Source organism: Xenopus laevis, chromosome 9_10L (genome assembly GCF_017654675.1).
Source record: "Xenopus laevis strain J_2021 chromosome 9_10L, Xenopus_laevis_v10.1, whole genome shotgun sequence".
NCBI lineage: Eukaryota > Metazoa > Chordata > Amphibia > Anura > Pipidae > Xenopus > Xenopus laevis.
Window position 1 is genome coordinate 94,984,298 of NC_054387.1, and position 25,112 is coordinate 95,009,409.

Here is a 25,112-nt window from a genome sequence, read left to right on the forward strand (position 1 = left end):
TAGAGAGTGAAGCTCATCTCGCTTTGGCCTAGTGTCGTTCTCCACTTTTCTAATCGAGATTGGTAAAGTTTGTCTGACATTTTGTGGCATAGCAATGATATTTACACCTTAATGCTGTTGATGCATTCTGATATTGTGGGCTTGAAAGCATTGAGCACTACAGTGTTAGGTGTTTATGGCTGTAGGTAGCTGCAGCAACACTGGTTCAGGTGAAAGCTGGTTTGAACATAGCAACAAGGTGCTTGACTGTGTTGGAGCAGAGGATCTCTGTCACATTACTGTACTGTACTGCTAAAGGTGTTTAGAAAGCTCACTACAAGTCTTGGTCCTATTTCTCCCCATAAAAGTGTCTTCTAGGAATGCCTGTTATGTAGTGGTTATTTACTGCCGACATTTGGAGCAGGTTAGTGCCATTTAATGCGGTGGATTATGGTTCAGGGATTGGGAGCTCAAAAATATAGGCCCTTTCATACTGCCACCTTGGACACACCCTCCATCATTGGTTGTATTTATATCCCATATTAGGTACTTCTGTTCCACTGCAATCAGCTAGATGCTTTTCTCTGGACTTTTCTTTATTTTAGTAATGCCTCTTTGTAGCACTAGAGATTAGAACTGCTGTGAATATTCTAGATGAGGCCTTATAGTTATTTTTTAAAAGGGACAGAGGCATTGTTTTGCTATATCCAAAAATAACCAGCAGGACAGCACTTCTGGTAAAAAGGTTTGTTACAGCAGGCTGCTGAATACACCTAACGCATTTCGGGAACAAGTCCCTTAATTGTAGGTTTACCTACACTGATGACTAAGCACCTGGATAATGGGAGCCATGAGTTGGTGAGCTGGAGCTCTTAATGCTTTTTCTTTACTGACAGTAATTGTTTTGCTATAGCTAAGTGTATTATTGACAATTAGGAACTTAAAGGAGAACTAAACCCCCGAGGTGCAACAGTCCCCCACAATTGCCTGTCATTGCCCCCCTCACCTCTCCCCGCACAGTATATTACATAGAAAGATGCTCCTATTTGGAAATGCGAGCTCAAAACGCAGAGCATTGCAGCAATCTTCTCCCTGTTTGCCAATTCCTGACTAGCCCCAACTGCGCGCATGCTCCTGCAGGCTCTGTGTCGGTGAAGAGACCCGAAGAGGATGCAAATGGGCAGAAGTTGGTACCAGGGAACTCCACTGCGCTGCTCTGCATTTATGGCTCCGGTTTTCAAATATGAGCGCCTTTCTATGTAATACACTATGTGAAGATGAAGATGTGAGGGGAACTTTTGTACTCCTTTAACTATAAAATAAGCAGCACTGACTGATAAGTAGTTTCATTACATGTTAAGAAAATTTTTTATTTTTAACATTAAGACCAACCTCTAGTTATGCCGTAAATACTCATAGGTAAGGGTATACTAAGCATGTAAGAGGCTTGCATATTTTAAAATATTTTTATAACCTTACACATATCTACATTTAATCGTACCGATTTCCAATCTGTCTAGATCCCTTTATATTCTGGATGGATTTATTATTTCTGCATAGTTTTGAATTATTGGCAAACAGATGTATTTCTAATTGTTTCCACTATAGTTATTGACAAACAAATTATGTTAAAATGGTCCCAATATAGAACTCTGTGGCACATCCCTCCTTACTGATAAGACTAGAAGTCAGTACCTTCATTAGATTCCTTACGACTAGGTGCATGTCACACTGTGTTCACTTCCATAGGTCACCAAACAATTCAATTCATGGACAGCACTAAAAAAAAGTCACTTTTTCATATAGTTAAAATGCCTTTATTCATCAAGCTGTCACAAACCATTACAGCAATGTTTCAGGTCTACATTGCCCCTTGCTTGACAAGTGCATGTGATTGCATATACTCTGTCAGTTAACACACCGCATAATATACTTAAATGTGTTTTTTCTTGGATAGTTTTCATGTGAAATTCTGTCTGAAAGCTGTTGGTAAAGGACGAGTACCCCAGGATCTTCGTAAGTTACTTCATAAACATTTCCTACGGAAATTATTAATCTGTTAATGTTGTGAATTTTCATTTGTTCAGTATTAGGGAAGCACTGAATCCTTGGTGAAAGATTCGGCTGAATATACAAATTCGCATATGCAAATTAGGGGCAGGAAAGGAAAAAGTGGAAAAAAAATCTTCGTTTGTGACGAAAAGTCACGTGATTCCCCTACCCGCCCCTAATTTACATAAGCAAATTAGGAATCTGATTTAGTTCGGCCAGGCAGAAGGATTCGGCCGAATCAGAATTCTGCTGAAAAAGGCAGAATCCTGGATTCGGTGCATCCCTATTCAGTATGCCGTTCTCTATTTTATAAAAGAGCCAAAACCATGTCAGGAAATTAGTCAAAAGAAAGACATTAATTGTAAACATATAGAAATACTGTACTTACTAGCGGGCCGGCCCGAAACCCACAGGTTGGGCAGGTTCAGGCCAACTACCGGAAAAAACTTCGGGTCACTTCGATTTCCGACCCGTCAATTTATAGACTTTTGGCTGCCCCGCCCCTTTGGTAACATCGGGGGGCTCAAGTCTGTAAATAGAGGGGACAGAGCGTGCCGGGTTATGGTTGGGAGGGTGCGGGAAGAGGAAAGCGCAACCGGCACATCACTAATACATACAGTCACATTGCACACAGGCAGTTTTAGGCCTCTACATGTCACATGTCTTGGTAACTTCACATATCTTGGTCTTCAAACTGTTCAGAAGATTCTTGACTTTCATATTGACATTGTATTATATTAGCAGTAGCACCCTATGAAATGCTTTGAAGTATTAGATTTGAGTAGATTATCAGAAATGGGCATAAAAATGTCTAACTTTAGCAAAGGTGTGTTGTACGGATATAGAACAATATATTTACCAATTTTGGATTCATCAGAATGTGTACTTTACAAAAATATCTGGTTTTCTGCTAAGAATGTACCATGGATAATAGGTTCCCTGTTGCTAAAATCTTTTTTTTATTTCATTTACTAGCTTTCCGGGTAGACTTATTGCTGGATAAACATAAGCAAAAGGGAGCTATACGAAGAGCATTATTTCTACATACTAGGCTCTCCAGCCACTCTAAGAACATGACTATACAAAATGGAGGCAGTATGCGCTGTGAAGAACTGCAAGCATTTTTAAGGGTAAATATTTTCTAAATGGAACAATTCTGTTGAACAAGAATTTGATTTATGAAATGTGAAAAAAAAGTTTTAGGCATAGACACTTTTCATTTTTTTTCTCTGGCAACCCTTCCTGTTCATGCAGGATAGCTGAGGTACTGTATTTTTCACCTTGGGCATAAAACTTCTTGAACTTCTTCTTTGCCATCAGACTCATACTAATACCCAGGAATTCTCCACAAATCTTAGTTAGAAATATTAATTTAGATTTTTCAGTGAAAGCTAACTGGCTGCTTGCTAGACTGGAATAGTTTCCCAGTGTTACAAGTATGGAATTTTGCAAATGGGGAAAAAAGATTTGGGCATAGAAGCATGGAGGTAATGACCCCATTACCCTTAAACTACTTACTAAGCAGAGATATGTGAACATTTGCATTGACAAGGGTTTCATACAGCCTTAAGTGTGCATGGTGGCAGCAAGTTTTTAGGATGTTGGAACTGTCTTGTTTCGTGAATGCACTTAGATCTAACCTGTGTGTAAGATGTGCAAGAGACTGTGTTATGTTTAATGCTTTACTGTGATAACATATAATTACCTAGCATGGCAAACTTGTGTGACGATAATTTCAAATAAATGTATTTATTTCTTTTCTTCTTCAGGATGATTCTGAGTTTAGAGACAAGCTTACTCCCATAACAATTTTCATGGAATTCCAAATGGATTATAAATCTACAGCTGATTCAAGTGGATTGTTGCCTATCCTAAACCAGTTTATTCCAGCAAACATAACTAAACAAGTAATTTTATTTTCAATAAATAATGTACCCACTATATAATATTGAGTTAATATGAGATGAACCAGTCTTGAATGTTCTGTTTCTCTATTGGATATGTAAGATTGAAATATAAAACATTAAGAACCTCTATTTTTTAATGATGAAGCAAGTAGCCCCAACATTCATATTCACTAAGTTTTATGTTGGTATGTTATGTTGGGCATATAATGGTGTAATATGCAAGCTCTGAGAGCTTTATATTTCAATAATTTGGAGTAGACACATTGCCATTTTGAATTTTACTTCCAATCAATTCTATTTTCCAATCCAATCAATACTATTTTCATTTTATGGGTCTCTACATGTCAGACAAGTAGCTGCTTCTACTAGTTGCTCAGTGTGTCATCACCCAAAATAGGCATGCTTCCCTGGCTACATTGTTCACAATAGGCTATGTTATCAAACATTCTTCCCCTGGCAGATATTACACTGTTAAAATGTACTATACATGTTCAAGTTTGTATATTGTCAGGGGAGCTGTGAGTTTCTCAACTCGCCTCAGGCAACAGCACCCTGCAATTTACCTGAGACTGCAAAAAGTCACTCCTGGTAACTTTAAGAACAAAATTTTCCTTTTAGCGAACCATAAATGTACCTGTGCTAGTGCATAGAGCTCTCTGCACTAGTAATGTCACCCCCTCAGCGCTGTAATGGTGAGTGTGGGTAGGACGAGGAAGGCTGCAGTATGAAATCCGCCTCTGGGGGGCAGAGGGGTAGGTGTAGCCCCTGTATGTTGTGCATCTAAGGGGCAATCTATACTAACAATAATGGACTGTATTTCACAGCATCAATTTATCAAACAAAATGGTGTTGTTCAATCCATTCAATGTCATTTTTATGAAGTAGGAGGTACCCCATATCATTTGAGAGTTATGGTGATATATTCTGTCCCAGTATCTCAGAAGAAGGGAAATAGAGAACTACAGTATGGTTAGGGGCCTTTGCATTATATAAGCCATACCATATATTTCATGGGTAGAACACTGCAGTTAAATTATGGGCACTTGTTTCCACTAGTTATAGGTTGTAAATGGGAAAACTGAAAAATGATTTCCCATAAATACTCGTGGATGGACTTATCAAAATTGCTCTAGCTATTTTATTTTTTCTGGGAAAAAAATGTATTTATAAGTGGGCTATAACATCTCTGTATAATAGTAATACTTTAAAACTTCAAATGGGTGTTGACTGTGATTTATATGCAGTCCCACTGATATACGCAACCCCTATTTTACATGTAACAGTGTAAGTGTTTATCCATGAAATGGACTAGCCAGGGCTGCATAACACAAAGAACCCAAATAAAAAGGAAGACCAATGGAATCAAAATAATTAAAATAAATTATTTATTATTGCACTATTCATTTTAAATTAGAAAGTCCTCAAGGCATTTAATGGCTGAGGCTTCCTGCATTTGCTTAAAGATCGTTCATAGTCATTTGTACTAATAAAAGTATCTGTAATATTATTTCCTGCTGGGGTCACAGAGTGGCTATTTTGGCTAATCTGTAGTATATCTTATTTTGTTTAAGATTGTAGAGTTTTCTACAATAACTTCGTTTTTTATTGCTGCAGACTTGTTTGACCAACATTATTTGTAAGCATGTTTCTATGTCTCTAACTTTGTCAATGGTTGTACTAAGGGTTTCCTTAGGTATCTTAGTTTTCTGTAGAAACATTTCTATACTCCGCAACCCTTACATTGCTACTAATACAGCTGTTGTACCATGGGTTACCAGAATGGTAATTTCTATATTACTTTCCCCCAGACTGTTGCAGCTTGTGACACTTATTCCAACCTTTGTACCACTATCAGGCATCTTATAGTCCTTTACAGTTTTCTTTGGGTGTTTTCTTGCAAAATTATCTGTCCTGTCCAATCAGATTTTTAATTTTTGTTTTTGACCTCTCTTTATGTTAGCATATACAAAGTATAAAAAGAAATATCTTGTTTATTTCTGTAAAACCCATATTTGAAGCAAAGCTTATTGTGAAAACTCAGAATACTTGTACATTTTTGCTTCTGCATTTTTTTGGTCCACGTTTTTCTCCAAAAGTCCTTTAGGGGGGCATTTGATGGGCATTTCTCCTTTGAAACACAAAAAAATTAATTGTCTCATCTGCAGTTGCCTGTCTGATCATTTACTCTTCTGAATGCCTTGAGGACTTTCTAATTACGTTATCAGTCCTGTCTATCCAGGTTTCTGATTCTTGTTTTCATGTCCTCTTAATTTCATTATACAGAAACGTATATGTGATGTTTTAATAATATTTGGCTGTTTACTATTGAGTGATTTGGGCCACTGGCTGTTATGCATTACAATTTTAATTTCCTACACTGTGCTGAAATTATTCCCCAATGAGTAAAGGTGCACTGGTAGCACTATTTTAGCCAATCTGTAGTATTTCAGGTGTGCCTAGATTGTGTAGAGTCTATCGAGACTGTGCTCACTCATTTGTAAAGTCTAACATCTATTATATTTAAGATGATAAACCCTTTTTTCACCATTTATGAGACCTGTGAGTGTGACTCTTCATCTGTTATGGAGCATAATATATATATATATATATATATATATATATATATATATATATATATATATATATATATATATATATATACACATACACATACACATACACATACACATACACATACACATACACATACACATACACATACACATACACATACACATACACATACACATACACATACACATACACATACACATACACATACACATATATATATATATATATATATATATATATATATATATATATATACACATATATATATAATACAAGAGTCCTCTGCACTCAACGCATTATCAATATATTTAAGACAGAGCCATTTTGTGCATACTGCTACTCAAAAATGCCTTACCCTTTAAACAAAACGGGGATTGTTTGTCCATATATTGCAATATATTTAAGCTGGCCAACTACGTCAAAGTCATCCCATATCTGGCCAGTCCTATGCTCAATTTTCTTCTGATTCATTAAGAATGAAGGTAATGCAGGTAAAACTTAGTCCCTTTATAAAATGTATAATGAAGCAATAGAATTCTTAATGAATCAGATGAAAATTAAGCATAGGACTGGCCAGATATGGGATGACTTTGACGTAGTTGGCCAGCTAAAATATATTGCAATATATGGACAAACAATCCCTGTTTTGTTTAAAGGGTAAGGCATTTTTCATTAGCAGTTTGCACAAAATGTCTCTGTCTTAAATATATTGATAATGGGTTGAGTGCAGAGGACTCTTGTATTTGACTTTATGTATTTTGTGGTCACAGCCTCATTGCACCCCCGCCTAATGGTTTTAAAAATTAGTAATAATAATGATTAGTAATGTGCAAATATGTTTTCTTTTGTGTCATTCCTAGGCACACATATTGTTGGATTGTGGTGAAGACAATATATGCAAACCAAGTTTGAAATTGTCAGTTGAAAGGCGAGTATGGAAAGTGTTCATTTGGCTTAAACATGGAAGTTGTAGTGAAGTAAAGTTTGCTATCTTTGTTGAGCAGCCAAGAGAAACATTTGAATTAAAATAGCCTCAGTACATCTGCTCTTTATTAGCGGTACTTAGTGCTACTATGTTTTGGAAAGGAGTATATATGCCTTAATAAAAAGTATTACAGGCCTTCCACTGTGGAAAGACCCAGCAGAGGATCTGCTCACTAAACTGCCTTACACCCTATCATGAATCAGCAGCAATCCTTGGAAAAAAGTGCTTGTTTTGCAGTTTCCTACCTATTTGGCAGGACTTGAGATAAACAACCCTTTTAAAGCACCCCAAATTAATACAACTTTAGCTTTTTTCATAATACTTTAGACTGAATTTTGTAAAATTAGATTTCTCGCTGAATTCTAAACAATGCAACAATATTACAAATAATTAAGCTTCACTAGATTAATTATCCAAATATAGCACTGAAAAACAGAAATGCATCGCCCACATGCTCATGAGTATATAGGTAAAATTCCTGAATAGTAAAACCAAGAACAGTAGTATTAGGGTACCAAACATATGTGACGTCTAAAGACCTCAAAGTAAATAGGAAATAATGTTTTATGGCTTACACATCAACACTTGCAGTTGGGTGCAGGCAAAATAATGTTTTATTTTCATTTTCTCACATCCATTGCTTTTTCTTTTCTTTGCATTTTCTTACATGAATTCAACCCACTCAACCAGCATCAATAGATAACAAGTCGCCCCCTTAGTATGAATCTAGTTATGATGCCATTCATTTAGCTGTTTTGATTACAATAACCTTTTGATTTATTACATTTACGCAAATTGATGTTAATGTAATCAAATTTTTGTTTTTCTCTATTTATTGGTTAGTGAACAAAAGAAAATTTTCATAGGTGATGATAGTCCTTTGACTTTAATTGTCAATGCTCAGAATCAAGGGGAAGGAGCCTATGAAGCTGAACTTGTGGTCCAGATGCCACCAGAAGCAGATTTTATTGGAGTTATTCGAAATAATGAGGTGAGAGATAAGACTATGGAGAAATTAATCGGCTAATGCAGTTTGTACCAGAACAGTATGGCGATGACTAGTAGCTTGCAAAAGGTGGTTCTCCTCCTTCACATAAATTTTAAGGTCTTAAAAAAAACTGTAGCTCTATGAGGCTACAGTTTTATTGTAATTTTTTTAACTTATCTTTTTTTATTCAGGCCCTCTCCTATTTATCCTCCAGTATATCATTCAAACAACTGCTTGTTTGCTAGAATAAATTGGACCCCAGCAACCAGATAGCTACTAAAATTCCAAACTGTATAGCTTGATAAACTAAATGAACTGAATAAAAAACTAACTCATAGGAAAAAATTAGAATTTTACTTATTTTATTATTATTTTACACCTGATTATCCTCCACTAAATCATTACAGACTGTTACCTGTCCTTTGTGCATTGCTTGGGTTGAGGCATTTGACTTAACTTTTTCTTGTGATCATAGACATTCTTTCATTCTAGTTTTGAGTGATTAACATCACTTCACAAGCCTTGTAATTAAGATTTATTTACTTGATATAGTATTTTCTATGTTTTTGGTGCATTTGCTAACTTCACCCTAATATTCTAGACCTTTTCAAGGTTATCTTGTGCATTTAAGACTGAGAATCAAACAAATCTTGTGGTTTGTGATCTTGGAAATCCTATGAAAGCCGGAACTCAGGTACTTTGAATATAATGAACCTTTTTTATGAAATGATATAATAAAAGTCTTTTCTACATTATTTGTTCTCCCATTTTCTATGATGATCACAAAAAAGCATGTTTTATTATACATGTTGACATGCACATTAGCAAAATGTCATATATATATATATATATATATATATATATATATATATATATATATATATATATATATATATATATATATATATATATATATATTTAAAGGCATGACATTGCCAGGAAAATTGTGTTTATTTTTGCCTAGAAACAATTTGTCATATTATGTGAGATGTGTTTTTTTGTAGGGCATTTGCTTACATGGAGGATTATGTGTCTGTTTTCATTGTGATACGACACTGCTTTATGATAGGCATTCTGATGTCACTGGAGAATTTATATAATTGGGCCTGTCACACCCCCTCCAAAGACATCAGAGAGGGCCGGGTGCAATGTGGGTTCATTTTTGACACATCACTTATTATTATGATTCATGGGGGGTTTCTACTGTTGTTTCACTCACTAACAATTTCAGTAGTAAAAGTCAAGAGCTGCAAATGCTGCCTTCCTATGAATTAAACCTTTAATTAGCTACCATTTACATACATCCTGAGTTGTCTTCACCATTTGTTCTCAGATGTTAGATACCGCAGGTTTTGGTGATTTCTTTATTTTGTATTACTAGGTCTCCTGTGATAAATCTACTCCACTGTTGTGCCTTTATTTCATGAAAGCTGCATATGAAAGACTATGATATTAGCAATAAAGAGTATATAGTTATATATATATATATATCTGTAAGTAGATGTAATTGAGATTCATGCAACAATTTAATTTAATTTGGGTTTTAGTATTAAGACACATATATTAAAGGACAAGGAAATACACATTCAATTAACTCTTTTAGTATAGCTCAGCTGTGGGGTACAATGTCCTCTCTGTTTTTAGTTTTCTGTTGTCCACATAAGTGGAGCATGTGAACTATGCTAACTTCAGTTATAACATGTAAAGTCACGTGCAAGTCCTGCAAATTCATCACTGTAGTGGTTGTCATGGTCTTTTTTTACTTTTTCTTCATCTTCCAAGTTGCATTCTATGTCTGATTTTATTGTATTTATGTATTAATTTTAGATTAAAGCAGCATTGCTTTTTAGTGTTCATCAGCTGACTGAAATGGACAACTCGGTGAAGTTTGACTTGCAGATTCGAAGGTATGTGCTCAGGCCCAAGTCATTAATGAAAACTACCAAATGCTCTGCCATGTCTAAATTTCATGCAATGACAAAAGTCTACACCAAGCTAATATATATATTGGTGGCAATTTGTTTTCATTGGCATGTTCCAAGCCTTAATGTTGTGTGGCAAAACAAAAGCAAAATTGCTACCATCATCTAATAGTGACCCTTCCTAGAATATTAGAGGCTGTTCTATCAGCCAAAGGCAGACCGATTTAATATTAATACCCATGTTTGACAGACCTTGCAAAAGTGCTAGAACAATAAAATAGAACCTCACCAGTACAATCCTTGCTGTTCAGATCAAATTAAAACTCTCTGAATTTAATTGTAATGTATAGATAGAAACTTATTCAATATATTCAAATACCTAGCTAGGGAATTTTTATATCTGAGATGAATGCATAAAATATTAATTCAACAATAATTGATGGGCTTAACATGCAGTTGAATTGTTGTTTTTGTTAATAGCTCAAACCAGTATGAAAATTCAAGCACTGTTGAATCAATAGAGATTGCACTTGCAGTATTAGCAGCTGTAGAAGTTCGAGGGTAAGTACTGTATGAAAGCTATTCATAAATTATTTTGTGCTGTAACAAACTCTAGATTACAAGCTCTTTTGTTTGCCTCCAAAAATCTCTTCTGTCTCATATATGTGAAGGCTAAACGTTAGGGAGGGTAAATGGATCTCACACTGTAGCCCCAGTGTGGTGGAAATTCAGTGGTGCACCAAGGGAATACACTGTACTCTGAATTCTACTACACTGCAGTCCAGGCCGGCTTTATTTATGTCTGGTATTACCCTAGGCACCAGACCTTAGCCTACCCCTGTCCCTCTGTGCATGTGTAAATGGTCCCGCGGTACTGTGCATGTATCCAGCAGCATTTTGGGATGATTTATTTATTTATTTATTTTTGCTATATAGGCATCTGAGGGCAGCCACCCTAACCCCCCCCCCAAATCTGTAAATACAATTCTGCTGGTGGGTGTCACCATTTTTCCTTGGACAGTATTGCTCTTACGCACTAGCCCTGGCTAACGTACAGCCCTGGAGTGTAGTGTGACTTGATGCTATTACATTCTAACTTCATTTATGAGGTTCCTGTACAAATTCAGAGGGAGGTACAGAGAGTGACTGAGCACTTGTTCACTCATGTCTTGCATTTATATACTCATGTCTGCCCATCCCACCCAACTGGTAACATCACTGATAAACAGGTCAGGCATTGGTATATATGTGAGGACACAATGGCGGGTTAGATCTAGGCAGCTTAAGCACACATTGTTGATGGACAGCAACTCAAAAAGATTAAAAAGCTTTTATTATTTCATCATGGCTTAGATAAATAGTAACTTTTCAAGCTGTTCCCTTGCCTTTTCTCAAGCTAACTAATAAAATAATTTAACTTCCCTTTTAAAGGCGAGGTTACTGTGCCATTTGTATTGTGTATTGGATATTGAAGTTTGGTTGTGGTTTTTTTGTTTAAAAAATTAGAAAATAACCCTCCCACAGATTGACTTTTGTTTTGTACATTTATTTAAAAATTACTAGTGTCTCAACTCCAAATGAGGTTTTCTTACCCATTGCAAATTGGGAACCAAAAGTGAATCCAGTAACAGAAGAGGATATTGGACCCTTAGTTCAACACATCTTTGAGGTAATTTTAAGTTCTTTTTATATAAAAATGTAAGAGATGAATGTCATAAAAGTTATAAATAGCTGGTATTTTTTCTATAGACTGTACGCTTTTCAGCTACATAATTTAAGACTTAAAGGACATGTAAAGCCTACATTTTCCTGCCATGTATATAAGTTGGGCATATCTTCCCCACCCAAGCCACATAAAACAAATAGCATCTGCAAACAGGACATTTATGCTGTAAAGTTCATGCAGTGCAGAATGCAGGTTACACAGGCACAACATACTTTGATAATAAAAAGCTCTCTGTCACCCATTATCCGCATTTTACTGTCCATGGTGTCCTAAGGGAGTGCATAGATAGTTTCCTCCTCGCATATTGAAAGGGAATTAAAAGTCATAAAACTGAAATTGATTCTTGGGGTTTCCACACATAAATTAACGTATCACCAATTGTCAAATGCCACAAAAGTTTGTCTTTCTTCTCCCCTCGGTGATCCACTGCCTCAAAGGATGAAAACTGCCTTTCTTTGGCCATTGCAACAGAAGGTTCAGTAAGATTAAAGAAGGTCAGAGTTTTCTTCCTGTCAGGCAATGGAACATGGAGCAAATAATTTCTCGTAACTAAGTAGCTCAGCCGGTGGCTGATCATTATGAATGACTCTTAGGGCAGAGGGGGAAGCAGGACAAGCTTTTGCAGGCATTTTTTAAATGGTGAAAAATTATGAACGCAAGTAAATTGGTTATGAGTTTACTTGTTTTTTGACTATAGATCTTCTTTAAACCTTATGCTGTTGAATTATTCTTAATATCCATTGCAACCAATATATTTATACAATATACAGTATTATTAAAGTACATCTACTGTCTGGTTTAGCTTATATTATTTCATTGCTGTTACAGCCTTCCTTATTACCAACACTCTTTATAAAATAAACCCCAAACTTATGGTTTGAGACATGTTAACTCCCCCAATTATATGAAAGTTACCTGGTTTGGACCCCCTTCTTCTGCTCTGCTGTCACCATACGTCCTTCCCCCTGGTTTTCCAGTTTCCCCATCGAATTCAATGTGTGCAAGCACAAAAAGTATTCAGTTGCAGCAGAGGAAGCTTGTGTTCATGCAGTGAGCATTCAGGAGCTTCAGAAGAGCATGTGCACATGTGCAGGTACACCACTTCCATAGACGAGCATGTGCAATGAAAACACAAGACACCCAAGTCGCCGTCCGTGTGGTTTTTAATGAGGCCTGCAGTATATAATGTATTTAACTCGTACATCCACACACTGCACCAGATAAGTACTGGTTCGGAAAAGGGATATATGTTAGTGTATGGCACTCTCTGACACAGTGGCGCTAAATGCTGGACAATAATTCAATATGCAGATTGCCAGGGCCAACTATTAATTCTTATTTAGACTGAATCCCAAAATAAGAATTAATAGTTGGCCCTGGCAAATTTAGTATAAACTGTATTTATTGTCGTCATATACACGCCATTTATAAGTAAGAACATGCATGAAATCGGTGATTTATTCTTTTTAGTTCTCTTAAGCTCTCTGAAAACGTTTTCTTGATGATTTATTGATTCATTTCAGTTTTGTTTTTTCACAGTTGCGAAATAATGGTCCAAGTGGGTTTAGTAAAGCAATCCTTAATCTGCAGTGGCCTTACAGATACAACAATGACACTTTGCTTTATATTGTTAAATATGAAACTGACGGACCCATGGACTGTACCTCTGATGTGGAAATCAACCCCTTGAATGTGAAGGTAAAGGTATCTGTTATGTTCAGTTTATTTCACTGTTTGGATTAAGATATAAGGGGTATATACTCTCTTTCAGTATTCGTTCAACATATAGGTGATTGTTCTGAACATACTTTTTGCCTATTATTTTCATTAGGTATATTATATGTATGGTTTTTGTTGTTTCTTGCACTAGTTCGGGCAAAATCAGCAATTTAAAACAAAGCCACATTCTACTTCCTTTTTGCTCTGGGATTATCGAAAAAAAATCCACAGTCCATTGAGTTACTCACACCCTAAAAGGCTGCAGCTGGTGGAAAGGAGGGGCTTCTTCATTACAAGGGCTTCTCAGTGGACTGGTAATTTTGTTTTGTTGAAATAGTCATTTATTAAGTTTAACATTACAAAAAAAGTGAGGAACAGTGCACTTAGAGAAGCTAATGAACATTTCAGGTACCTCGGGATTTGTTTTGATTTTAAACAGGAAATAGCATGTAACTTTACTTTCAATTCTAGATGTTTGTCCTATTTAGTGCAACAAGTAATACAATTATGCAGTATATACTTTTTAATTCAAATAGACAAAAAGTATGTTCATTGTAAGCCTTATTTCTTAAACGAATGTTAAAAAGAGAGTATTTTGCATTCTTAACATTTTAATATACTAAATGTTAATATGTCAAAAACAGAAGAAGAACAACAACAATTTTTTCTTCTTTTCCTGGTAGGATCTGTACCATTCAGAATTCATATTGTTTTAACCCTTTTCCTGCTATTTACATATGCTACATTGTTGGCATGTAAAGTGACAACCTACCAACATTAATCACCTATAGCAATGCTGTCCAATTTCTGTAGTACCGAGGACCGGAATTTTTCTGGCCTACATGGTGGAGGGCCAATAATAAAACCAAGTGTTAGCTACTCCCTGTTTTTAAACCACACCACTTAAACCACACCCATGTTACCACTAGATCATGTCCACATTAATTGTGGTAGCACACCAAAAAACCAAATGGTTGATGCTCACTGCAGGGATATCACTCATCACTCATGTGAAAAATGTAAAGTCGTATTAAGACATACCCTTAAATCCATATGCCTCCTCCTCCCCTGTCAGTAACGTAACTATGGGGTGCAGATAATGCAGCCAGGCCTGCCCATCCCCCTCTGGAAGCGGGTTTTTCAGCGTTTTTCGCTCGTGCAAACTGCCGTCGGGCTCGCAGGGGGTGCGGGCCCTTTTACAATTGCACCCACTTCTCCCCCGGTAGTTCCACCACAGTCCCCTGTGGATAACACAGCTCCCCCGGCACATGATTTAACACCATAGGAGCCCCTAACAATAATTTTCCAATTATAAACTCCCAGAACAAATACCAGGCTTATGTTCCACAGGCAGAGCAGGGCACACACAGGCAGAGTATGGCACACACAGGGAGCATAGGGAAGGCAGGAGACTGGGAAACCTATCAGGACCACTGAGATGTACTACATACAGTGACACAGTGCTGGTGCCCCTCCAGCAGTTTGTATGAGTGTGAACAGGTGAACAATCTGGGCAGTTTCAGTTTGAATCTCTGGACTGAACCTGCATTGCCATGCCTTCTCTCTCTCTCCTGCTTAATTTGCATATCTTTGATCCGATTGGCTAAATGTTGCCAACCAATGGAATCAAAGGTCCATATACAAGCACACATATACAGGTGTTTTGTCATATATTTTATCATTACATTTTTTTCATGTAACTCATAAGGCTTTTAGCCCTCTTATTTTTGATTATGACTTCTTCCTATGCTTTTTAAAACCTACATAACATTCCCATCTTCCTTTTCTATCTCTCATCTTCTTCCAAAACAAGGCATTGTATTCTATATTTACTGGCCAGTTGTGTAAATCATTCTGCCAAGTTTCTGCAATGACAACATATTTATCATCCAGTGCCATTAACTTTGGCTCTCCCATTGATGTGATCTATCATGATACAAACAACTACTTTCTAAACTGTTTGTTGATCTTAGTAATGTTGTTTTTAATGTTGTTGGTTGTACATAGATAGGAAACTGGCTACAGGATTGCTTAAAGAAGTTGGTTGTCAGTGGTACATTCTCTAGTTTGAGTAGGCTTCTTATTGTGTTCCTACAGGGTCTAAATATTCAGAAGGGGTTGTGAGCTGTGAAGATAAGAAATTCTCTCCCTGAATCACACTGGCTGATACATAGGATAGCTTTAAGAATTTAAGAAGGGTTGGATGGCTTTTAAGCAAGTGAGGGAATACAGGGTTATGGGAGTTCCCTCATAGTTCAAGTTGATCCAGTGACTGGTCTGATTGCCATCTTGGAATCAAGAAGGATTTCACCCCTCTTAAAATGGAGTGTTCTGCCTTCCTCTGCATCAACTAGTAGTTATATATAGACTTAAATGGTTAAACTTGTTAATTTTTTAACCTTATTTACTATGTTACCATGGTTCTGTATTGGGTCCACTTTTATTTAACTTGTTCATTAATGACTATGGGGAGGGTATTGTAAGTAATGTATCAGTGTTTGCAGATGACACAAAACTGTGCAGACAATTCCATCCAGGATGTGGCATCCTTGCAACACGATCTTGACAAACTGGCAGTCTGGGTGGCTAAATGTTGCTAAGAGTAAGGTTATGCACCAGGTATATAAAAATATGCAAGCCACTTATACCCTAAATGCATCTGCATTACAAATCCATAATGGAAAAGGAACTTGTAGATAATAAAATTGGCTGTAACAACCAATGCCAGTCAGCAACTTCAAGAGCAAGCAAGGTTTTAAACTGGATTAAAAGGGGCATAGATTAGCAGGAGGAGAGGGGCATTCTTAAGTGTTGATAAGGCCCCATCTGGAACATGCAGTGCAGTTTAGGTCTCCAGTGCTTAAACAGGATATTATTGCATTTGAGGGGTTCCAAAGAAGGGCAACTAAGCTGGTAAGGGGTAAAGAAAGTCCAGGAAAGAATGGCCAAGTCGGGGTTGTTTACGATGGAGAAGAGGCACCTAAAGAGGGATATGATAACTACGTATAAATATATAAAGAGACCATATAATAATCTCTTTGCCTTTATTTACAAGAAGGTCTTTCCAGCAGACACAAGGGCATCCATTCTAGTTACAGGTTATTAGAATTTTTGAAAATAGCTTTGGCTCAAAGTTGATTCAGGGACTGGTTCAGTTGTCATTTCGGAGTCTGGAAGGAAAAATGTTTTGTTTTTTTTTTAGTTTTCCACACCTTTTTAATGTTAACACTTGCTAAACACTTATTAACATTGAGCTGTAGTTTTACAGGTCACACACCCACTTTTGCAGCTTCTAAATTACTGAGGTTTCAAACCTTAAAATCTAATATAAACCTCTTCCTATATATGAACTCTTGTAGTTATGATATTAGCAATGGTTAATTTAGCTAAATTCTGTATCATTACTTAAAGGTAGAATGTCATTCTTATACTTTGTATGATTTTGTGAGGTTTTTATCACTTACATTTTTATAACGAAAATCTTATTTTATTATTTTTCAGATTTCAACTTCACAATCTGATGAGAAAAATGAATCTAGAGTCCCTGACAACCGCCAACGTAATCGACGTGATCTAACTGCAATGGATGGACCTTTACAGACCCTTGTATGAGCTTTTGCACCTTTCTTTAGTTTATTTCAATTGGGGCAATACCTGGAGGCAAAGACTGACCTGTCTACATAAAGTTGCTACTAGTTACTAGACCATATCAAACCAATCCCCTCATTAGCAAGTCATAAGAGGAAGTGCAATAGTGATGAAAAAAAAAATATGATGGATAGTTATTAAATCTTTTTTACATCCTTTATTATTTTAGAGCCATTTCGTTCTCATTTTTCATGCTACAAATGGGTCAGAAGTAAGTCATTAAATCCCTTGGAGTGCACAACAATTGTGTGTTGGACCCAAAATGTATGAACATTGCATGCAAGGGATCCACTCTAGCCCCCATAACAATACACTTACTGCATTTAACAATTAGGCAATGGCCTTTTACTTTGTGGGAAGGTGATTGTTTTTTTTTTTTTTTAATAATGCAAGCATTGACTGACCCTTGCCTATTCTGTCTTCATCTACATTCCTGTCTCCTGTAATGGAATCCCGAAACAGGTTATGTACTCACACGATACCCACAAATAAAAGTGGAAATTGCCTAATTTACAGGCCTTTCCAGCAATCTGTGGACCTTTCTAGTGGCTTAGGACATAATGTCAAGGCTGCATAGCCCACAGAAGTTACCAAATGTGCTTTCTCATGTCCCACTGCTGGTCAGGTAGCAGGTTAAGGGTAAGCCAAATATCAGCAGTTCCAAGTTGGGTACTGGTCTGGCAAACCGGACATTGACATTGTGGACACCTTTCTGAAACTGCTCTGGTTTCTTCTGACCTCTTTTCCAGTAACACTAAAAATTGTAACCCTGTTGTCCTCCTCACGAGTTGTTCTCTGCTCCCTACAATCCTCAGAAGGGGAAAATCACAGTTATAGCACAGGCTGACTGTTCTATTGTGTTTCTCAGGCAAAGCTGCAAGGACAATGTGGAATGAAATTTAGTGGCACTATCACTGTGTAGTACACACAGCCAAATGCTGCCTCAAAATATAGTTGTTCAGTAATTGCCTGTTTTGCCAAAAGGCAGTTTTTTAAAACTTCTATAGAATCACATCCTGGCATTGTCTTTTTGATATTCCTCCATTAAATTGGCAGAAAGGGCATTACATTGTGGTAAAATCCTGCACGGAACCAATTTTTAAAACCTGAACCGCAACCTGCATGTTTAGCCATTTTGATCCCCTACCTGACACGGAACCTGCAACTGCCTTATCCACAACCTGCCGGCCACCATTAAACAATCAAAAGTGGGCATGGATAGAAAAAGTTTAGTAAAATGACAGATCATTTGTAGATGTCATCATTTCAGTATATTTATATCATTTGATATCATTTCAGGGGTGTGGTCAAGCTGAGTGTCTGAAGATTGAATGCCATGTTGGACGACTAGACAAAGGGAAGAGTGCAATATTATATGTGAGATCAAGACTATGGACGCAAACATTTTTACAAGTAAGTACATTTGCCAAACACACATATCCGTCCAAGTTACAGTGAACTCTAATATAATGCTTAAAATATTTGTTTTCAGAATGGGAACCAGAATCATTCGTACTCTCTAAAGTCATCTGCTTCATTCAGCGTTCTTGAATTCCCCTATAAAAACATACATATACCAGATATCCAGAATTCTACCGTGGTAAGTTTGCGTGTAATCTATTACGGAGATGAACCTGAATATAAAACTTTACATAATAAAAGCAAATGCAATTCTTTTTTTTTTTAACTCTCTTTTTATTGAAGTTTCGTAATGGGTTTTTTTTTTTTACAGAAAGGTAAACAAATAGTCAGGGGTTACACTTTATCAACAGCAAAGCGTTGTTACAGGTATCCTAAGGCTCCTCTATCGGGGGGACTAGATTTTTGTAACTCAGAAGTAACGTAAAATAAACAAAAGAGATAACTATAAATGAAAAAATAACTTTTTTGGGCATATTCCAGCTAGGCTTTTATATAAGAATGAAGGCTTGTATGTTAATAACTGTGGCTTCGACCCATAATTGTCCCCCTTGGGTTTAGAGCTTAGTCAGATTACTTAATCATCTCATAATGCTGAAAAGAGCAAAATGTAACGTGGGCAAAAATAGTCCAACTAAACTTCCCAATTGGTCCATCATCTGTTGAAAAGGTCCATGCTGTTGTTTCTGAATGCTGTTAGGCATTCCATTCTCCCAATAAAGCAGCAAATGCAATTCTCAACATCTTTCCAATATATACAGTATTTACATTTTTAACCATATAAAGTTATTTGGAAGTGTAATATGCTATTGAAAGCAAGTTCTGTCTGTACTTTGCTAATCTCTGCATGGCTGGTTCCGAGTACATATTTGTACAAGGCATTGTGGAAACTGGTATCATTTTTTAATAATATTCAGAATGTTATATTTAAGCTTGCCTAGTTTATCCATGAACCAAAAATATTACATTGCCTCCAGTTCTTAATATTCTTACAAAACATCAAAAATATCAGGCTCAATTTAATTTAGAATGCTGTGGTAACTTCGAAGTAATTAGAACAAATGAATTATAATACTAATATGACTATGAAGATTTTCTTTCATCCAGGTCATGGTATATCTAGTATAGGTAAATCTAAAAACAACTGGACTCAGCAAGTCCAGTTGTTTTTAGATTTACCTATACTTAGATATAATACTAATAAATAATACTAATACTATTTAATGTAGTAATAATAATACATTTATTCTAATTCATTTGAATGAATTAGTATTACTGTATTGTATACAAGTTGGGGGGATTCTATTGGGTGAGCTCTGTTAGAGAGAATTCAACCTGTAGTTATCTGCTTACTATAGAGGAAACAGACCCTGGGACTAATGGGGAGCCCAGGAAGTATAGGGTCCCCAGTGAAGCACCGACTAATGAGCAGTTTCACTATAAGTTCATTAAAAAATGTCTTATTCTGAAAGTTTTGGAAGCCCCTTAAATTATTTTTCTTTGGGGCCCAACAACTACTTGTTGTGGATCGTCAAACCTCCCTGTTTAGCGCCTCTTCTCTGCCTTGCAGTCCATTTATTCAAGGAGCCTAGTCGCAAAGTAACGGCCGCCATTTTCTAAGGCCGCATGTCTGTCAGCGCCATTACTAACGGCGCTCGCGCTCTGGCAAAATCTCGCGCGATCATCAGCGCGCCTCACACTGCCGGCAGCCATTTTCTACAGCGCGCCTCATGCAGACTACCGCTCCAGGCAGCCCTCGGGACACAGGGGTTTTATCACAGGCTGCTCACACGCTCAGCCTATACAGCGCTCCTTCAGGAGCAGGGAGGATCACACAAGCTTACTTAAAGAGCTACTCCTCCTTCCCTGACTGTCTCTAAAGGTTAGTGCGCAGTTTTGTAACAGGGATTTTTTCATCCCCCAAACACAGAATTACCTCTGGCAATTATCCCACTGGTACCATGTCTGAAGGGACCAGTGACGGTCCTTTTTCCAGGGCAGCACCTGTGCCAAATGCCGCAAACGTTTGACTTTGGGTCACAAAGAACCATTTTGTGCAAAATGCAAACCACACCAACCAGGTGCAGAACCCCCAGTACCTACACCACCTCAGGTGAACCAGGCTACTCAGGCGGAGCCCTTAATCTCCAGAAGGGAACCCTCTCCTCACAGAAGGCCTTCCACCCCTGAGTGGGCATCTCATTTGGCCACCGGAATTCCCAAGTTGGCTCAATCATTAGACAAGCTGCTTGCTCGTCTAGATAACCCTAAACCGAGACCCTCTAAGCGTAGAGCCCCTTCTCCATCCGAGGAAGAGAGCGATTCTCCTCCCAGACCATCTTCTCCCATACTAGACTCCGGGGAAGATCACGATCGTTCCGAGGGCGAGCTGTCCTCCGGTTCCGATAACGAAGAGGAACACTCTGCTAGAATCTCTACAGAATCTGTAGATACTTTGATTTCGTCAGTGCTGGAAACCCTCCACCTGCAAGAGCCGGAAGCCTCTAGTGAGTCTTCAAAATCTCTTTTCAAAAGACACAGTAAATCATCACCGGTGTTTCCCTCACACACCCAGCTTGATCTCCTCATACAGCAGGAATGGGACAAACCTGAGAGACGGTTCCAAACCAATCGCCGTTTCTTAAAGCTCTACCCATTCCCATCTGAGCTTACTGAAAAATGGTCGTCTCCTCCATCAGTAGACGCACCTGTATCCCGACTCTCCAAGAATACAGCCTTACCGGTCCCTGATGCTTCTTCCTTCAAGGACTCTATGGACAAAAAGTTAGAAAGCCTGCTACGCTCTATTTTTTCAGCTTCTGGCTCATCCCTTCGTCCAGTTCTAGCTACAGCATGGGTTAGCCGAGCAATCCAATCCTGGACTGGCTCCCTCATCAACGCCATTGCTGAAGGAGCGCCACGTCACAAACTTTCACAATGGGCTTCCCAAATCAAAGAAGCGAATGACTACATTTGCGAAGCTTCTCTGGATGCAACTCAGGTGATCAGTAGGTCTTCAGCCCTGGCGGTGGCAGCCCGCAGGTCCCTATGGATGAAATTATGGTCAGCTGACTTTTCCTCTAAAAAGTCTCTAACTGCCATTCCCTTTAAAGGGAAGCTCCTCTTTGGCCCCGACCTAGACAAGATCATAAGTCAGGCTACAGGAGGTAAGAGCACCCTACTACCTCAGCCTAAAGCACGGCCTTCCTTTCGTAGGGGAAAGTTTTTTCGTGGCTCTCAAACCAAAAATTCGAGATCTTTTCCCCCGAGACAGTCATTTTCAAGCAGAGGGCGCTTTACAAACAAACAAAGACCTCCCTGGCAGACTCGGAAGCAAACTTCAAAGACCACAGACAAGAATACCACTGCATGACGCCGCCTTCCCAGGTCCAACGTCAATAGGGGGGAGATTAAAACTTTTTGCCGACGTCTGGATCAGGCTTACCCAAGACTCCTGGGTCCACGAAGTCGTATCTCAAGGATACCAACTGGAGTTTTCATCTCCTCCCCCTCGCAGATTTTTCATGTCAAGACTCCCAAAGGAGTCGAGCAAACGCACAGCCTTCCAAGAAGTCATCTCCAATCTCATTCTTGCAGAAGTGATTGTTCCCGTACCCCAGAGCGAGCTATTCAAGGGTTACTACTCAAATCTATTTGTAGTTCGCAAGAAGGATGGATCTGTCCGCCCCGTCTTAGACTTGAAAGAACTGAACAAGTTTATTCGACTGCGGAAGTTCAAAATGGAATCCCTGAGATCAGTCATAGCGGCGATGTCATCAGGCCAATTCCTTATGTCCCTCGACATAAAGGACGCCTATCTGCACGTCCCCATTTTCCCTCCGCATCAGAAATACTTACGATTTGCTTTCCACAACCACCATTTCCAGTTCACAAGTCTCCCATTTGGCCTCACCTCGGCCCCTCGGGTCTTTACCAAAATCATGGCGACAGCCACAGCGGTGATTCGAAACGAGGGAATCTCATCACTCCCTACCTGGACGACCTATTAATCAAGGCACCGTCCTTCCAGGAGGCCCAGATTTCGCTACAGAGATCCATGGACAGACTACAAGATCTAGGTTGGGTTCTGAACCTCAACAAGTCCTCTCTGGTGCCCAGCCAATCCATGATCTTCCTAGGCATGAGATTCAACACACAGACACAGAGGATATCCCTCCCTCAGGAGAAGATAATCCACCTTCAAGCGCTAGTAAAATCACTGCTTCAGAAGCCACGTCACACAGCAAGATTCTGCATGAAAGTACTGGGAGTCATGGTCTCTACCATAGAAGCAGTACCATTTGCCCAATTCCACCTCAGGGAACTACAGTGGAACATTCGCAACACTTGGAAACGAAAATCCTTAATACAGGAGATTCAGCTGTCCAGACAAATGCGGACTTCCCTCCTTTGGTGGTTGCAAACTCCCCATCTCACCATAGGAAGAAATCTAGGGGACCCCTGTTGGCGCATTCTGACGACAGATGCAAGTCTCTTCGGCTGGGGAGCAGTTCTCGAGGGACGATCAGCCCAGGGAAAATGGAGCCTAGTCGAGAAACGGTTACAGATCAACCTGTTCGAGATCCGGGCAATCCGACTGGGATTACTCCACTGGCAACAAGACCTAGAGGGCCAAGCTGTAAAGATCCAGTCGGACAATTCTACAGCGGTGGCTTACATCAACCACCAGGGCGGAACCCGAAGCAGAGGAGCACTCAACGAGATAAAACTCATATTTCAGTGGGCCGAGACACACGAAGTCCAGCTGTCTGCCATTTACATTCCAGGGTTCTTAAACTGGGAAGCAGACTTCCTAAGCCAACAGTCCCTGGACCCAGGCGAGTGGTCGCTCAACGTGGAGATCTTCCAGGAGATTACAAGAAGATGGGGGCTACCAGAGGTAGACCTGATGGCAACCAGGCACAACAGACAGGTTCCAGCTTTCTTGGCACGGTACAGAGATCCTCTGGCCATAAATGCAGACGCTCTGACGGCCGACTGGCCCTTCAGTCTGGCCTACGCCTTCCCACCTCTGCCTCTCATACCACGAACCATCAGGAAGTTACAACGAGAACGGATCACCCTCATTCTGATAGCTCCGAGGTGGCCTCGACGAGCGTGGTTCACAGATCTACTAAACCTCTCCGTGGAAGAGCCATGGATCTTGCCTCCACTTCCAGACCTTCTCACGCAGGGTCCCATCAGGCATCCGAATCCAACATATCTACATTTGACGGCATGGCTCTTGAGACCGAAATTCTAACCCAGAAGGGGTTTTCCAAAAATGTTGCACGCACAATGTGTGCAGCCCGGAAGCCGGTTTCCGCTAGGGCTTACCACAGAGTCTGGTCCACATACCGTCAGTGGTGCGCTAGAAATAACATGAAGTTCAGACTGCTATCCATTCCAAACATTCTAGAGTTCCTGCAAGAAGGCCTCTCCATGGGCCTGTCCTTGGGCTCTCTCAAGTCGCAACTGCCAGCTCTTTCGGTGCTCTTCCAGAAACGACTAGCATTGCTTCCTGATATCAAGACATTCATGCAGGGTGTAGCTCATGTAGCTCCTCCCATATGAGCTCCAGTCCCCCTCTGGGATCTCACCTTAGTTCTTCGAGCCTTACAAGACCCGCCTTTTGAACCACTTGGCTCAGTGTCTCTTCAGTGGCTTACCTGGAAAACTGTTTTTCTCATGGCTATTGCTTCAGCAAGACGTGTCTCGGAGCTCAGTGCTCTTTCCTGCAAAGTGCCCTACCTCGTTATCCACCACGACAGGGCTGTCCTTCGCACCATCCCATCTTTTCTACCGAAGGTTGTCTCGGATTTCCACCTGAATCAGGAAATAGTTCTTCCCTCCTTCTGCCCCGCACCGGCTAACCAGAAAGAGAAGGCACTGCATACCCTGGATCCTGTGAGGGCTCTGAAGTTTTACTTACACAGAATTCAAGACATCCGCAAGTCTGATTCGCTATTCATCATTCCGTCAGGGTCACGTCAAGGCGCTCCAGCGTCCAAACAGACTATATCCCGTTGGATTAAACAAGCTATTCAAAGAGCATACACAGCAAGGGGCCAGACTCCTCCAAGCAGAGTCACAGCCCACTCCACCAGGGGTGTGAGTACGTCCTGGGCGTTCAGAAACCAAGCTTCGGCTGAACAGCTGTGCAAAGCAGCGACGTGGACCTCAGTCCACTCAT

General features: G+C 39.1%; 1 protein-coding gene across 1 annotated transcript in view; it reads left to right on the top strand.

Annotated features, from left to right (window-relative positions):
- The window catches only part of itgav.L (integrin subunit alpha V L homeolog), a gene marked incomplete at its 5' end in the record, with an annotated part of 65,671 nt that overhangs the window by 36,017 nt on the left and 4,542 nt on the right, over positions 1 to 25,112 (top strand). The window contains 13 exon segments of the mRNA NM_001088216.1: positions 1,937 to 1,995; positions 3,007 to 3,161; positions 3,801 to 3,938; positions 7,373 to 7,440; positions 8,341 to 8,488; positions 9,087 to 9,179; positions 10,313 to 10,392; positions 10,888 to 10,968; positions 11,971 to 12,076; positions 13,673 to 13,831; positions 17,354 to 17,458; positions 18,800 to 18,913; positions 18,993 to 19,100. Of these exon segments, the coding sequence (NP_001081685.1) occupies positions 1,937 to 1,995; positions 3,007 to 3,161; positions 3,801 to 3,938; positions 7,373 to 7,440; positions 8,341 to 8,488; positions 9,087 to 9,179; positions 10,313 to 10,392; positions 10,888 to 10,968; positions 11,971 to 12,076; positions 13,673 to 13,831; positions 17,354 to 17,458; positions 18,800 to 18,913; positions 18,993 to 19,100 (1,414 nt within the window).